General features: G+C 41.0%; 1 protein-coding gene across 10 annotated transcripts in view; it reads right to left on the minus strand.

The window, feature by feature from the left end:
- The window catches only part of SIPA1L1 (signal induced proliferation associated 1 like 1), a 510,536-nt gene that overhangs the window by 130,574 nt on the left and 364,237 nt on the right, over window positions 1-15,725 (minus strand). For 9 of the 10 annotated variants that reach the window (XM_044924786.2, XM_044924785.2, XM_044924792.2 and 6 more), the window contains one exon: window positions 7,626-9,426. In XM_044924786.2, coding sequence (XP_044780721.2) covers window positions 7,626-9,123 — 1,498 coding nt within the window. In that variant the 5' untranslated portion in view covers window positions 9,124-9,426. Of the gene's footprint in view, window positions 1-7,625; window positions 9,427-10,031; window positions 10,180-15,725 lie in introns of those variants that run through there. The other variant, XM_044924789.2, reaches the window with a different exon arrangement.

Consider the following 15,725-nt stretch of genomic DNA (forward strand, 5'->3'; position numbering starts at 1 on the left):
ATCAGAAAGGCAGGCATTTAGTAGCTACCAGAAAATAATTCCTGGCATCAAATTCTAAAATAAATTTCTCACGTGGAACTTTCTAAAAGGCCGAAGGATGACAAAAAGGCCAGTATCTCCATCATCAGTTCGTTGAAAAGCACACTCTGTCGTTGTATGATTGGATCTTTACAAGATGACCTTGAATAAAGTCAAGTGTCTGAGCAAAGGTGGCCTTTGGACCGTCTAGCTTGATTTTAAAAACTAAACAGAGAGGAGCAGCTGAGAGGCACATGCCCTTTTAATCAGCCTTCACAAGCCTCTGAACTGAGACGGCTCAGGGAATATGAACTCTGGATGGCTCACAGATCAGAGTTCAATCAGTCACGGGACTTGGGAGATCACGGCCGAGAAAGCAGAGGATGCTTGTTTTCCAAAGAGCTAACATGCACACCTTCCTACCTAATGGCCTTCTTGCTACCAGAAGCCCTGAGCAGGTCAAGAAACAGCAGCAAAACACTCCTAGATGAGTTTCTCAGGAAGTTCTTTAGTGCCCCAAATCTCCCTGAAAAGGATTACATAACTAGAGAGCTGCCTTCAAACAAATAAAACACAGTTTATATGCTCTCAATAAAAAATGAAAGACAAGGACATGAAAACAGTAAGCTATTACACATGAATAAAATCTTTCCCTATTAGTTTTGGCAGAAATAAACTGTTAAGTTCAAGAACACAGAGCACAACATGGTTAGGAGAACAGACTTGCTGACTCTGGAGTTTTATCACATACTTGAAATACGACTGTTCACAAAAAACTAACCATAGACTAGTTATCCTTTCAGAACTCTGAATTACAAGGCATTCCATAGTACTATACTCAATCTTAATGTTGCCACAGTTAAAGAAATAAAATAAGCACAGAGTTTTACAAATAAGTTTAGCTTTAAGGTGTCCTCTGATGTTCTATATGTACCATACAATAATCCACTAAAACTTACAATAGGTAATGATACACATTTAAAAACCTGAACTTGCAGAATACTGCCTAATAACAAAACTGGAGAATATATCAGAGCACTAAAGCTGTCACTTCAAGTACAAATGCAGTACAGAGTATATATTCTAAAGAAATGGTAAAGATGGTTGATTAGAAGAGAGTGAAAGGGAAATAAAACTGGACATTACAGTAGCAACCGAAATCCAACTAGGCCTCAAACTAATAATCCAGGAGCCCAGCATACTATTCAACTTGACTCGTATACGTGTGAGTGTGCGTGTGCAAACACACGTGTGGTGAGGTGGGGTGAGGCAGTGGTGTATAGGAGGAGGAAGGTGAACTGCAGAACAATCAAATCTGGTGGTTTCAAGTTATCAAAAGAGTAAGCAAGTGCAGAGCATTAGTGTTCATCCTTTCCAGGAATGAGAAAATATTCTTCGATGCTCTTTAGACCTGATAATGGCAGCTGCTTCTGGCCACTGGGCAGGAGGGGAAGGCCTGGCCCCATCACAGCATCTTCAGTAACCTGGCTTTGAGAGTGACATTCCATCACTATCAACACTTCTGATCAATGGAGCAACAAAGAACATGGTGAAAGCAACCCTTGGGCTCCTCTCTTTTCCATTAGTGTGCTGTTTCAGTGCGATTCAGGGAGGATGTGTCTCGGACCCTGGTACACGCAGTGCAGAACTGAAACAGTCCTGTCCTGCTACTTTAATCATGGTGACTAAGTAAAAACTCAACACAAAATACATATGCACTCAAAGGGAGAGGCCCAGATTAATTCTGATGTTAGTGTACTGCCTCATTTGTGCCTCTCTACGAAGGATGTGGTTGCATCACTTGGACTTATCACAATGACAACTTTGCCTTGGGGTCCTATGAGCATTATGTGAGGAGCTCTGCATAAAGCACAAAGTAATAACACAATAAATGTTAGCTATGTTATTACCGTCATTTAATCCTCAGCGAGTTAGAACCATCACACGCACTGGCAAAACAGCAAAGAGAAGTGGGGAAGAGGAAGGACCAGAAAGAAGAAATTGACGGTTTGTTACTTATTTCAACAGATGCATACAATGGGAGGATTGCTCTGCTCAGCCAGCAATGGACTGAGCTCATGAGACGGAGACAAATATGCTCTCAAGTCTAAATTTGCAAAATAATGATGTTCATAAAAATAATGTAATATTTAAAAAGTGATGGCAGCTTCATCAGTAAAAGGCAGTTAAATTTTACATATCATGTCAACAATACACACTTCAGTAATGTGGATTTTCTCCCCAGAGACTTAGCCTCAGTGAAATCAGGAATTCATTAAACCCAGTATCTGGTGATTAAGAGGTTGGACTGACAATCAGGTCAGAAGCGCTGCGCCCTGTTGCTGGAAGAGAAATTACACCTGTCATGGATGTACTCCTTCAACAAGATGACTCTCTTCCAGGTTCTGATTAGGAAAAACGAGTTAGTGTACTAATTTCAGTGAATCAAGCTATGTATTAAAAATCATGACAGAATTATTTGTCTAACTATATTTTACACTGTGATGAAAAGTACAGCTATCACTTATATGTGGAATCTAAAATATGACACCAACGAACTTATCTATGCAACAGAAACAGACGCACAGACATAGAGAACAGACTTGTACTTGCCCAGGGAAAGGGGATGGGGAAGGGATGGAGTGAAAGTCTGGGATTAGCAGATGCAAACTATTATATACTGAATGGATAAACAACAGGTTCCTACTGTATAGCACAGGGTATATTCAATATCCTGTGATAAAGCATAATGGAGAAGAATATGAAAAAAATGCATATGTGTATAAACGATTCACTTTTCTGCACAGCAGAAATTAATACCTTGCAAATCAACTATACTTCAATAAACTAAATTTTAAGAAATGTACAGATACTACATAAAGTTTATAATACACAGTTATAGTTTAAGGGGGTTAATTTCTGCTTCAAGTTATTCAGATCCACAATCTGTTGTATCTTCTTTGTAAAAATTGATCTACCTGATTTGAAAGTTTGTATGGCCCAAGAAAACACAGCAGGTGCTCTCTGACACCGCCTTCCTGTACCAGTTTCATGTATTAACTATTGTTCTGTGTTTCCTCTGTAAACCCTGATGATAAATGCCCAATGGCACGAGCAGGCAATCTCTGGAGCCACACACACTTTCTGCTCCCACCAGCTGGACTCCATGCTGACTAAGAGTCAAGCTGTGTCTTCCCAAACCAGTTTATGCCAGTGGACTTGTTACTGTAATTATGAAATTTAATTAAATATTATGAAAGTTGATGGAATATGAGTACAAGAGATAAATCTTGTTTCTTATTAAAAACTAAATTGAAGGCTTTGGAAAGACTTCATATAAAGCAAGTCATTAAAAGGAAAGCTATTGGATTAGATGTGGGAAAGACCTATAAAAAAAGGAGAAAAAAATTTTAAATCTAAAATTCTGTAAGAATCAGAGTGTTTTGCTACTGTCTATGTTTATACTTTTAATACAATGTAGAATTCAAAATAGCAGAATCACTGTCAAAGAAGCACCCTTGGCCTCACCAAAATTTAGCAAATATATATTTATTATTATTACATAGTTTAGTGAAAATAAGATATTTTGAGTATGTATACTTTTGCAAGACTCCCTATCTTAATGATTTTTTCAACTAAACAGTTCCAATTATGTTAGCTAAGAGGGTATGGTCGGTCTATAAATAGAAAGAGGGTTTAAATAAGAAATTTCTTTGAATTAGTTGCTCTTAAATTTATGAAGTGTTATGATCTAAACTGGATTACCGTGGAATACAGGTGTTCAAATTTTTGTTTCTTACTTTTGAAAGACAAAGTACTTTGAACAAAATTCTACCAGATTTAAAGATAAAAACACTCTCCTTCCTTTAGTCTAATATAGTAGAGAGCAGAGCAAAACAGTCAAGAACATGACTCTGGTCGGACACCCCAAATGTGAAATCCTGGCTCCAATACTATTAATTTCAATGACAGCTTAACCGCTGAAACCAGCCATGCAAACCCCAGTTTTCTCATCTGGAAAATGCCTTCAATAATTATATCTATACCACAGGGGGCATGGAGACACTGAAATGAGAAAATACACGTCAAACCACATCGTAAGTTTCTAGTACACAGTAAGTGCTCAAAATGTTCATCATTAATGTGATCGTATTACCTAGAGCCAGACATCCTGGAATGTCAAGTCAAGTGGGCCTTATGAAGCATCACTACGAACAAAGCTAGTGGAGGTGATGGAATTCCAGTGGAGCTATTTCAAATCCTAAAAGATGATGCTGTGAAAGTGCTGCACTCAATATGTCAGCAAATTTGGAAAACTCAGCAGTGGCCACAGGACTGGAAAAGGTCAGTTTTCATTCCAATCCCAAAGAAAGGCAATGCCAAAGAATGCTCAAACTACCACACAACTGCACTCATCTCACATGCTAGTAAAGTAATGCTCAAAATTCTCCAAGCCAGGCTTCAGCAATACGTGAACCATGAACTTCCTGATGTTCAAGCTGGTTTTAGGAAAGGCAGAGGAACCAGAGATCAAATTGCCAACATCCGCTGGATCATCAGAAAAGCAAGAGAGTTCCAGAAAAACATCTATTTCTGCTTTATTGACTATGCCAAAGCCTTTGACTGTGTGGATCACAATAAACTGGAAAATTCTGAAAGAGATGGGAATACCAGACCACCTGACCCGCCTCTTGAGAAACCTATATGCAGGTGAGGAAGCAACAGTTAGAACTGGACATGGAACAACAGACTGGTTCCAAATAGGAAAAGGAATATGTCAAGGCTGTATATTGTCACCCTGCTTATTTAACTTAATGCAAAGTACATCATGAGAAACTCTGGGCTGGAGGAAGCACAAGCTGGAATCAAGATGGCCGGGAGAAATATCAATAACCTCAGATATGCAGATGACACCACCCTGAGGGCAGAAAGTGAAAAAGAAATGAAGAGCCTCTTTGTGAAAGTGAAAGTGGAGAGTGAAAAAGTTGGCTTAAAGCTCAACATTCAGAAAACTAAGATCATGGCATCTGGTCCCACCTCTTCATGGGAAATAGAGGGGGAAACAGTGGGAACAGTGTCAGACTTCATTTTTCTCAGCTCCAAAATCACTGCAGATGCTGACTGCAGCCAAGAAATTAAAAGACACTTACTCCTTGGAAGGAAAGTTATGACCAACCTAGAGAGCATATTAAAAAGCAGAGACATTACTTTGCCAACAAAGGTCTGTCTAGTCAAGACTATGGTTTTTCCAGTAGTCATGTATGGATGTGAGAGCTGGACTATAAAGAAAGCTGAGCGCTGAAGAACTGATGCTTTTGAACTGTGGTGTTGAAGACTCTTGAGGGTCCCTTGGACTGCAAGGAGATCTAACCCATCCATCCTAAAGCAGATCAGTCCTGGGTGTTCACTGGAAGGACTGATGTTGAAGCTGAAACTCCAATACTTTGGCCACCTGATGCAAAGAGCCAACTCATTTGAAAAAACCCTGATGCTGGGAAAGATTGAGGGCAGGAGGAGAAGGGGACAACAGAAGATGAGATGGTTGGATGGCATCACCGACTCAACGGACATGGGTTTGGTTAGGCTCCAGCAGTTGGTGATGGACAGGGAGGCCTGGCGTTCATGGGGTTGCAAAGAGTCGGACACAACTGAGTGACTGAACTGAACTGAACTAGGGAAAAGAGCCAACTACTATGAATACATATGTAAGATTATAAGTAACATGTTCTCTCCTGTGTTGGAATGTCAGTTCTTTAGGAAGATGGCCTCCTCTACAGACAGCTCACAAACACCTGTGGAAAACTTCTCCAGGCTCAGTAAAACAGGGATTTTCAGCAAGGGGCAATTTTCTAGAGGACATTTGGCAATATCCAAATGGAGACCTTTTAGGTCATCACAAGTCAGGGTACCTATCAGCATCTGGGATGTAGGCCAGGGACACTGCTAAACATCTTATATCCCAGAATGTGTAAGACTATAGGATATAACAAACAAAGAATTATCTGGCCCCAAATACCAAGATGGTATTTGGCAATCTTGGCAAGGTCAAAATACTCTGTAGCCTTAAGGACAGAATAAGAAAGAAGTGATTTCTAAAATCTGAACTCCACAAAGTTTTATGAGAACATCAAGATGGGTGATCAATGAAGTCAGGATTTTCATTATCATATTAGTTTCAGGACCTTTGCCATAGATGTTTAAGAGACATGGATACCAAGCACTGAGACAAGGCTCCTTTGGTCAATAAACCATTGTGAATATAGCCAATCATACAATAATCTTACAATAAATTTGATTTTAAAGTAAGCAATGTCATACAACTAGAGCACTAGAATGAAGTACTAGAAATCAAACTTCCTTTGGAAGAATAAATCTCAAAAGGACCCCAAACCCCCAAACAGTAGGCGGGAAATTGAAAGATCACTCTAGTAGCTTGTATACAGGGGGCCTCTCACTTGGTCTCAACGCAGAGATTACTGAGCTAGCTTGTGGACCATGGGTGTACATTCTTCCTTGGTGAGTATCTTGTCTTCTAGCTCAGGTTCTTGCATGACAAACTCATTCTTCAATTAATAATGCTGCTCAAAAACACTATTAGAAAGCTCCTAAGAGTTCATTTAAACTATCTGTCAGTGAATTCACCGAGTTTTCTTAAAAGCATGAGATAAAACTGTGTATATACAGATCAATCCAACAATATAGATATATGCTGCTGCTGCTAAGTCGCTTCAGTCGTGTCCGACTCTGTGCGACCCCATAGATGGCAGCCCACCAGGCTCCCCTGTCCCTGGGATTCTCCAGGCAAGAACCCTGGAGTGGGTTGCCATTTCCTTCTCCAAAGCATGAAAGTGAAAAGTGAAAGGGAAGTCGCTCAGTCGTGTCTGATCCTCAGCGACCCCATGGACTCCAGCCTTCCCGGCTCCTCCATCCATGGGATTTTCCGGGCAAGAGTACTGGAGTGGGGTGCTACTGCCTTCTCCAATACAGATATATATTTTCCCCCAAAGCAGAAAAAGAAGTCATCAACATGTTAATGGTACCTCTCACTCCAGTGCCTTTTATACTCAAATCTAGGAGACCAAGATTTGATTCCCAACTCTTAGATTTTTGTCAAATAATAAAATTCTCACTAAAATGCCTGTGAAATGAATGGGAATGTATTATAATTGTCATTTAGTAATGAGAACATTGAGGGAGAAAAGAAATGACCCTGTACCAACTGTAAAAGTACTAAACAAAAAACCAGCATTAAGATTGCTTTTGAAACCCTTTAAAAGCTGTATCTAAAATATTTTTAACTTCATATGACATTTATCTCTAAAGGTGACATAGCAAGTCTTCTACGTAAACATTACAATTTCATCCACTGAATCAAAGGTTTTTTACTTAAAAAAATTAATATTCTGTATACAAGATATTTAACATATCTAAAAGGAGAAAGTAACTCACAAAATGCAAACGAAAATACACTGCAGCAAACAGCTAACTCTTTCGCCATCAAGAGAAGGCATTCACGCAAATCTTACATCACACTGCCTTATGAAACCTGAGAGACAGTAGTTCTTTTCAGAAAGTATGGCAAAAGAAAATTAAAGATCTCTACTCACCCTTCTGATAGAAGAACTTCCTGTAATAATAGGCGCCGAGATCCACGTGTTCTACGATGTATCTTTTCACCCGATCCAGGTGTAACACCAAGTTTTCCTTGGGCACTTCAAGTACTGCCACGCCTGCGTTTGTACAATGGGAGCTGAGTGTAGACTCAAAGGAGGCACTTTCACATCCACTAAAGGAACCAGAATTTGATTTGGACAGGCTGATCTTCCTTTCCCCTTCTCCACCAATCTCATTCCGAAAATAGGGACAGCTCATCACCAGCTCATTGCTTTTATCATCTCCCTGGTCCATGCTGAGGCTTCCCTTGGAATTCAGGTCTTCTGTGCTGCCCATTGGGGAGCTGAAGCTGGCTGAGTGGGACAAAGGCCCCGAGACCAAGGATGCCACCGCAGCTGCCGAAGCCCCTGTGGTGGTGTTTCTCCTCTTAATTACATTGTGCCTGTTCATAATCGCCTCGTTCAAGTCAAATAAGATACTCTGGACATCATAGTGGGCAAAGCACTTCGGGCATGTCCAGGGCCTGACAGAGTCTTCCGATCGGTTATCTTCAAGATCCGACGACTTCCCAAGTTCCTCACCTTTGGCATTACGTAATTTACGAAAAATGGACGAGTCTCCGGTTTCCGACTTGGAGCGCCGCTTGAGTGGTTTTTCCCTTTCCTTAAAGAGCCTGAGGTTCTCTCTCTGTGAGATGGGCCCGTCTATAACATCCAAGGAGAAACCAGAACCTTTGCCCCCACCGGCGATGAGAAAGTCACTGAGCTTGGTCGGAGTGGGACCTCGATCAGACTTGTCGTCTTTGTAGCCCTTTAACAAGTCAAAGAAGCTTTCTCCGGACGTTCCCTGCTTATCAATTGAGGACGTGCTACCGTATTCCCTGTGCAGCGACGGCCCCGTCTTGTAGGTGGGCGAGATACATTCATCAAAGCTATCCACGTCAAGCTCACTTATGGTGATGTCGCTGTTGCTGCGCTGCCGTATCCGGCGCAGAGCCTTCCTGGGGGAGCTGGGGTAGGCTTCGGGCATGAGAAATCTGGAGTCCATGTTCTCCGACGGCCGCGTCTTGCTCTTCAGCGTGTTCTGTATGCTTTTTAACATGGCTGAGTCACTGGAATTGAGGCTTACAGAACTTCCCTGACTCACAGGACTGCTTTTGGAGGACATGCTCTCAAGGCAACTTGAGGTTTCTATTTCCTGGCTTGAACGGCTAGATTCTTTTACGTTTTCCTTTCTGGGGGGCCAATCCGCAATCCTTGCCCGAACTCCCATCTTTGGGACTCCGGGGGTCGAAGTTATATGGTGAGAACCTTCGCTTCGGGGGGGCCCTACAGGAGCCATGACAGATGACCCTAAGCTGCCATTCTGGGACCTGAAACGTCGCATGTAGAAGTCGTCTGTGTGGACTTTGGGAGTGCCATCTGCGCCCACAACGGACGCCCTTTCAGTGGCAACCGGCCTCTCTGTCTGAGACCGTTTCAGGCTGGTCATGATGCAAAAGCAATTTGACTTAAATCCCCACAGAAAGGACCATCATACCTAAGTTTTAAATGTGCACTTCCCTTTTGGAGAATGGCTTCCAGAAAATACAGCAGTTGCACGAGATCTTAATCTTTTTCATTTAAAAGGTTAAAATAACTCCTTATTTTCAAATCTCTGAAAATCCAGATCTTTAGAGCATTATAATCCACAAGAGTTCCTTTGCTTTACTTTGATAGATGGCTTTCTTTCAGAAAGAACTGAATGGAACTTGTATCACTGGGACTCTGTGACTGCCATAATCCCATGCTTTCTCTAAAAGAGAGAAGGACACTTTGGATTAGCATTTAATAAATACATCTAAAAATAAATATGCAATTGCCAAAACCAGACGCATCCAAATAAAAGATTCACTAACAGATTGTGGCTCACAGTTTACAACCCATATTTTTAGTAAAGCAGATTTGAAAGCATTTAATACTATCCATCATTTAAATTACATATATTTTAAAAGACTATGAATACTTCAGCTTAATTGAACTGTTTCATATCATTAGAAGGTGGTGAGGGATCTTGTTCCAGGACATTAGCCCAAGTACAGACCACGAACAGACTCCAGTGACCTCTAACAATGTAGACTATCATGAACCGCTGTGCTGACCAGAAGTTTATGGCATAACTGACCGAGTTCGATAATTAGAGCAACATACAGCTTTTTAACAAGACTAAAAATTGAAAAATTATGTTACTGAATATGTCGCAACACTTACTTTTTAACCTCTTCTGTATTTCAAAATTCAAACTTAGTTTTCAACAGAGTTGGCAAGAGCAAATACAACAGAGAGAAAATAAACACGGTTTTCCCCAAGCCATTCTACCCATTAGCATGCTTTTGTAATTCCCTCTAGTTTATTACTTACCCCAAAGAGCAGAATTTCAGAAAGCATCCAGCATTTTCCACCACCTCTTCCCGAGCTCTCTTTCCTTCCATCTACCCTTAAAGCTACAAACGTTTCACTAATTAGCAAAATGCCTGCATTTCCTTACGCACTGCAACCCACCCCACCCTCCGGTGCTAATTTATGAAGACAGCAGAAACCAAAAGCTGCTGTGGGCAGACCTTTCCATATCCCCCAGTCGACGACAGAGAACTGCTAACATCCTTCCAGGTGACGGGCAAAGAAAACCAACTTCCTCAGGAGCACGTCAATCAGGAGGCAAGAGGCACAAATTCTGAGCACAAAATCTTGCATGGCTGCGTACATCCTGAAAATAAAGGCAGAGGACCCTTTTCCAAGGCTCCACAAATGACACAAGAGGTGGCCTTTAAATTCCTGCCAAATGCATGTTTGCAAAGACGCTGCTGATCCAGCACTGCGCTGCCGGGGCCGCATTGTCTACAAATCACGGCTGACACCCAGGCCGACCCGGGCTCGCTGCGCTCCGCTCCCCAGCAACAAGCACTTACTTCCACGATAATTAAGCATCTCGCTAGTCGGCTTCCTGCCTCCCAGGCAGCCGCTTTAATTTCTCCTGCGCTATGCAGCATCATTTTAGAAGACTCGCTGCTATTTAAAGGCTGGAACATTTAGGGGTGTTTCAAAAATGCACGCCGCCTGCAGAACACAGGGCCAAAGGAGCTCCAGCTGGGCTCGCACGGGCTGCTTAGACCAGCCCCACACAAAAACGCCAATTGTTTTCCCTCTGGCTCCTCTTCACCATCTTTTGTGAAAGGGATAATGGTTTCGCACCGCTACCCAATGAAACCTGACTTTGGACCTCTCTAGATACTTCTACCATCAGATTGCTATAATTTGACTGTATATCTGGGAACTGTCCAGGCTCCTCTTGAAGGGTAAACCTTCAAGTGGAATAATGTGCTAACTGTTGCGTCTGAAAGAGACCATGTGGCCACAGCCAAGGTTCAAGAAGTGCTCCTTATAAAATGGAAGGAAACTGGGCAACTGAACCAAAATGCAAAGTAAACACTAGCCCATTTCAAAGAAAGAAAGAAAAAAGTCTTTTGACAACCCCAAACCACAATTTATGAGCTATTTTGTAACTAGGGAAAAAAGAAGCTGTTTATTTCAATGAAACAGCTTTCAAAGAAAGAATACACTGACATACAAAATAATTCTCAATAGATTCTTATGAAAATCAGATGTGTTCAAAGTCTCTCACAGAAATCCAAATAAATCACCTATCGTTCCCAGAACTGACATTCTCTAAAAGGCCAGTGCACCAATCCCCTGGAGTAAAGACTCATTCGGGCCACATTTCATTTCCCTTAGAATAGAGTTGACTGCAGGACTCTTTTTTTAGTATCTGTGAAGTTATAGGTCAGCACTAAAATACAGTAAATAACACTGACTTGGAAATGCCTGTCCTTGGCGGTCACTAGTACAGGACTCCCGTTCAGAAGCATCGCATATGCTGCCTGGGTCTTTTTAACAGGTTTTAAAAAATCTTACACAAGTGGGCTTCCCTGGTGGCTCTGTGGTAAAGAATCCGCCTGCCAATGCAGGATACACAGGTTCGATCCCTGGTCTGAGACGATCCTACATGCCGTGGAACAACTAAGCCTGTGTGCCACAATGAATAAGCCTGTGATCTAGAGCCTGGGAGCCGTGAATACTGAGCCCATGTGTTACAACTACTGAAGCCCATGTGCTTTAAAGCCTAGGCTCCACAACAGGAGAAGCCAACGCAACGAGAAGCCCACACACCGAAACTAGAGAGTGGCCCCCACTCGCCGCAACCAGAGAAAAGTCCTCACATCAACAAAGACTCAGCACAACCAAAAATAAATAAAATTATTTAAAAAGTCTTACAGAGATATATTTCTTTGTAATTAAAAAAAAAATGCCAAGACTCCTGCTACATCTTGATTATGATAACTCAGTGTTATCTTTTAATTTCAAAATATACATGGGCACATAGGGGAGAGAGTGCCCACACTCTTAAAGACCTGAAAAATCTGAGGAGGTTCAAGATGGGACAACTAAGGTAAATAACAGACTTTGTTTTCTTGTCACGGAGACTTCTTTCCTCTTCTCTTTGCCTCTCTTTCCCATCCCTATTTATAGCAACAAAGCCCTTCAGGCACAATAGGAACCTTAGACACAGACCAGCATCTACAGAATATATACACTTTGTATTTATTCAAGTACTAATTGAAAATAATGATGCCATCCATGTGTAATATGACACCACATCAATAATACCTGAAACCTATTCCTTCGGGTTAATGGAAATAGCAAACATATGCTAACAATGATTAGCAATTCTCTTAGTTATCAGCAAACCTGCCTAAGCATCACTAAACATGGTAAAAAAAAACAAACAATAGAATTAAGTAGAAGACATTAGTGACATGCTAATTTATAGCATGTCACCTCTATCTGTTGAAAGAGTAATCTATTTAAGAAATATCCTTGTTATGTGTTTAATTTTACAGCTCTAGGTAGTACTTGAGTCCATGGTGGATCCATTTAGCTAGTTGTTTAGTTCTGTGAGCTCCTGGAAACTCTATCAGCTAAGGAGATGACGCTATCTACTAACTGAAACTCTTTCCATCATTCAAGGTCTATCACCACGTAACATGCCACAGTTTTCTGATAAGACCATTTTTTCAAAGGAAGTGCCTCCTGCTCTCCGGTAAATCACCCCCGGTCTTTCTGAATTAACTTCTGAGCATAGACCACACACTTGGCACTAGAGATATTTGGGGAAACAGCCCCTCCCTCCAAGGGAAGCTACAGGTGTAAAAACAGTCCTGTCATCCTGGCTCACTGAGACATTTATATTCTTGACCTCTCTCTCCCTCCTGAAATTCTGTCTTCTCTAGGCCTTCATGATGAACACATTCTTAATTTCCCGTGCCTCTTTCTTTTGGCTCCCTCCTCAGGATCACTGGTGGCTCCATTTAAAAGCAAATGATTCCAGGGTGGTACCCTTGGCTTACTTCTTATACTAGTCTTCAGAGTTTTTGAAGGTGCTGTAAAGGGTGTTAGTATTAGGATGCATTTGAGCACCCAGTGCATTAGGATGAGATCGCAGGCCTGGGGGCACTGGAGTAAAACTATTACTCTGGAAACCAGGGTGTTGACTTGGCTCGATCAATTGCCTGTGCAACTGAACGAAGCAGTTAGGAAACTGCTTGGGAGAGATAGCTGCATGGTAGCCAGTACTGTCTGGAGATGTCATAGATACCCACTGCTTTAAATATATTATCTCTATGCATATATTATCTCCATGCAGTTACCTCCAAATCTCTCCTCATGACCCTTTCCCTTAAATTACAGATAAAATATATGCAAGTGCTCATTTGATATCTTCCTTATTTATCCATTTTCAACATGAATTATTAAGCAGAAAAATAAAATTTTTCCAAGAAATAAATGAGTGATAAGGAAGTGAGAACAATAAATAATTGAAGGAACCAAAGGAAAAGAACAACATGGGAAACTTTCTTTGTGCCAAGGGCATAAAAATAGTTTAAAGGTTACACAAGAAGATGTGGGAAGGGAAGAAAACAAAAAACTAACAACAGCTTACAGTTCCTGCCCTGAAATAACCTACAGCACGACACGGTACACTCACTAAAAAGACGCAGTGTGCATGCTTGTGTCCAACTCTTTGGGACCCTACAGACTGGGGCCTGCCAAGCTTCCCTGTCCATGGGATTTTCCAGGCAAGAATACTGAAGTGGGTTGTCATTTCCTCCTCCAGTGGATCTTCCTGACCCAGGGATGGAACCTGCATCTCTTGCATTGGCAGGCAGATTTTTTTTTTTACCACTGAGCGACCTGGAAAGCCCATGAAAAGATGTAGCATTCTTCAGCAATTACCTCCGTATTTCAAAATGGGATGTTGGTAGGTCCCTTAACCGGCACAGCCTCAGATACAGGGCCAACTCTCAATGATTCCAGGCAATAGAAGAAATTTTGAGGATGAATAACTATACAAATACCCTGAGATTACACAGATAAACAATGTGAATATTTATAAAGTGTCAATGTAAACAGTTTATTAAGCTATATACACAGACTTAAAATATCCATAAATATTCTTTAGAATATAACAGGAAACTTAATTTTAAAACAGAAATATTACATCACAGTGTTTGGATATTAGATTAGCTATGATAACCAAATAAAGCCAATGATTTCCTTTACCTCCCTTCTTGGCTTTCCTGAATTACAGTCACATTACATAAAAGTTAACATCTCTGATAGAAGGGACGTCTCACTCTTTCAAATCAGCCTTTAAACACGTACAAACATCCCCATGCAACGTCCTGGATAATTTAAGCTTTATGAATCAGCATTTAACTTTTTAGATCGGAATTTCCCCCTTCTTTCATTTCCGTTCTATCTCCTCAACAAAAATCAGGAAGGATTGGGAAGAGATGAGTTGATAAGTCTAGTTCCTGCTCTCCAAATGTTCACTCTCTAAAAAAGACAGCACTGATGGAGACAAAGTAGACTCAAATAATTTGCCCTCAAATTACCAAAGTGAATAACGAAGTTATAGACACAAAACACACATAAACAGATGAATTTACATTTGAGTTCAGAGATGAGAAACCAAGTTAAAATGTGCTTGTTTTGACAGAGTAAGGAGCAAAAGAAAGAATAACATTTGCCTCCCAACTACACTCCAAACAAAAACGAAGAAGGTTACATTTCAAAGGTCTAGTAAGGCTTGAACATGCTTTGTGTAGCTGCAGGTGAAGGAAACAACATGAAAATTCGGCAGCAAGCTTGGTGGCAGAAGAGGGGTGATAAAATAGAAAGGATTTGAAAAAAAAAAATTTTTTTTTTTAAATAAAATTTAAAAGGTTTGGAGCCAGACACATGGTAAGAATTACTGATGGGTAAGAAAATGATTCAACAGCTGGCAAAATAAAGGAGAACAGAAATAAATGTGAACATTTATCTTATATTTGAATATGAGAAAACTCAGGCAATAAGCAATTAATATAATGCCAAGAGGAGGAGCTTTATCAGGAGGAGCTTAAAGTAAAGAGGTAAAAGGTAAAACGTAGTAAATAGAAAGGTAACCATGAACCAGAATTATTAGAGGAAAAATAGCATTTGAGGTACAGCAAATGAATACTTGAGGGCGGGAGGAGAAGGGGACGACAGAGGATGAGATGGCTGGATGGCATCACCAACTCAATGGACATGAGTTTGGGTAAACTCCGGGAGCTGGTGATGGACAGGGAGGCCTGGCATGCTGCGGTATATGGGGTCACAAAGAGTCAGACACGACTGAGAGACTGAACTGAAATGAATACTTTCAAGGAAAAGAAATCAGAGTTCATCAGGGGCATGCAGATTCTGTGGCTGGCACCCAGGGTATTAAGAGAGCTGACTAGATTCATGAAGGAGGTGACTGTTTTTAAAAAAGTAATTTGTCCATTAATATTCATTTAAAATCCATTAGAAAGTTACTCATCAATCCTGCAAACTGTGATCTAGTACTGATCATCTAATTACCAAATAGGGTCTGGGGAAGGGGGATATGAGAAATGGACAGGGCGCAGAGAGACAACCAGTAAATGTCTACTATGCGGGAAGAAAGGCTTGTCAACTTTCCCTAAACTGTGT

This window comes from Bubalus bubalis, chromosome 11 (assembly GCF_019923935.1).
Source record: "Bubalus bubalis isolate 160015118507 breed Murrah chromosome 11, NDDB_SH_1, whole genome shotgun sequence".
NCBI lineage: Eukaryota > Metazoa > Chordata > Mammalia > Artiodactyla > Bovidae > Bubalus > Bubalus bubalis.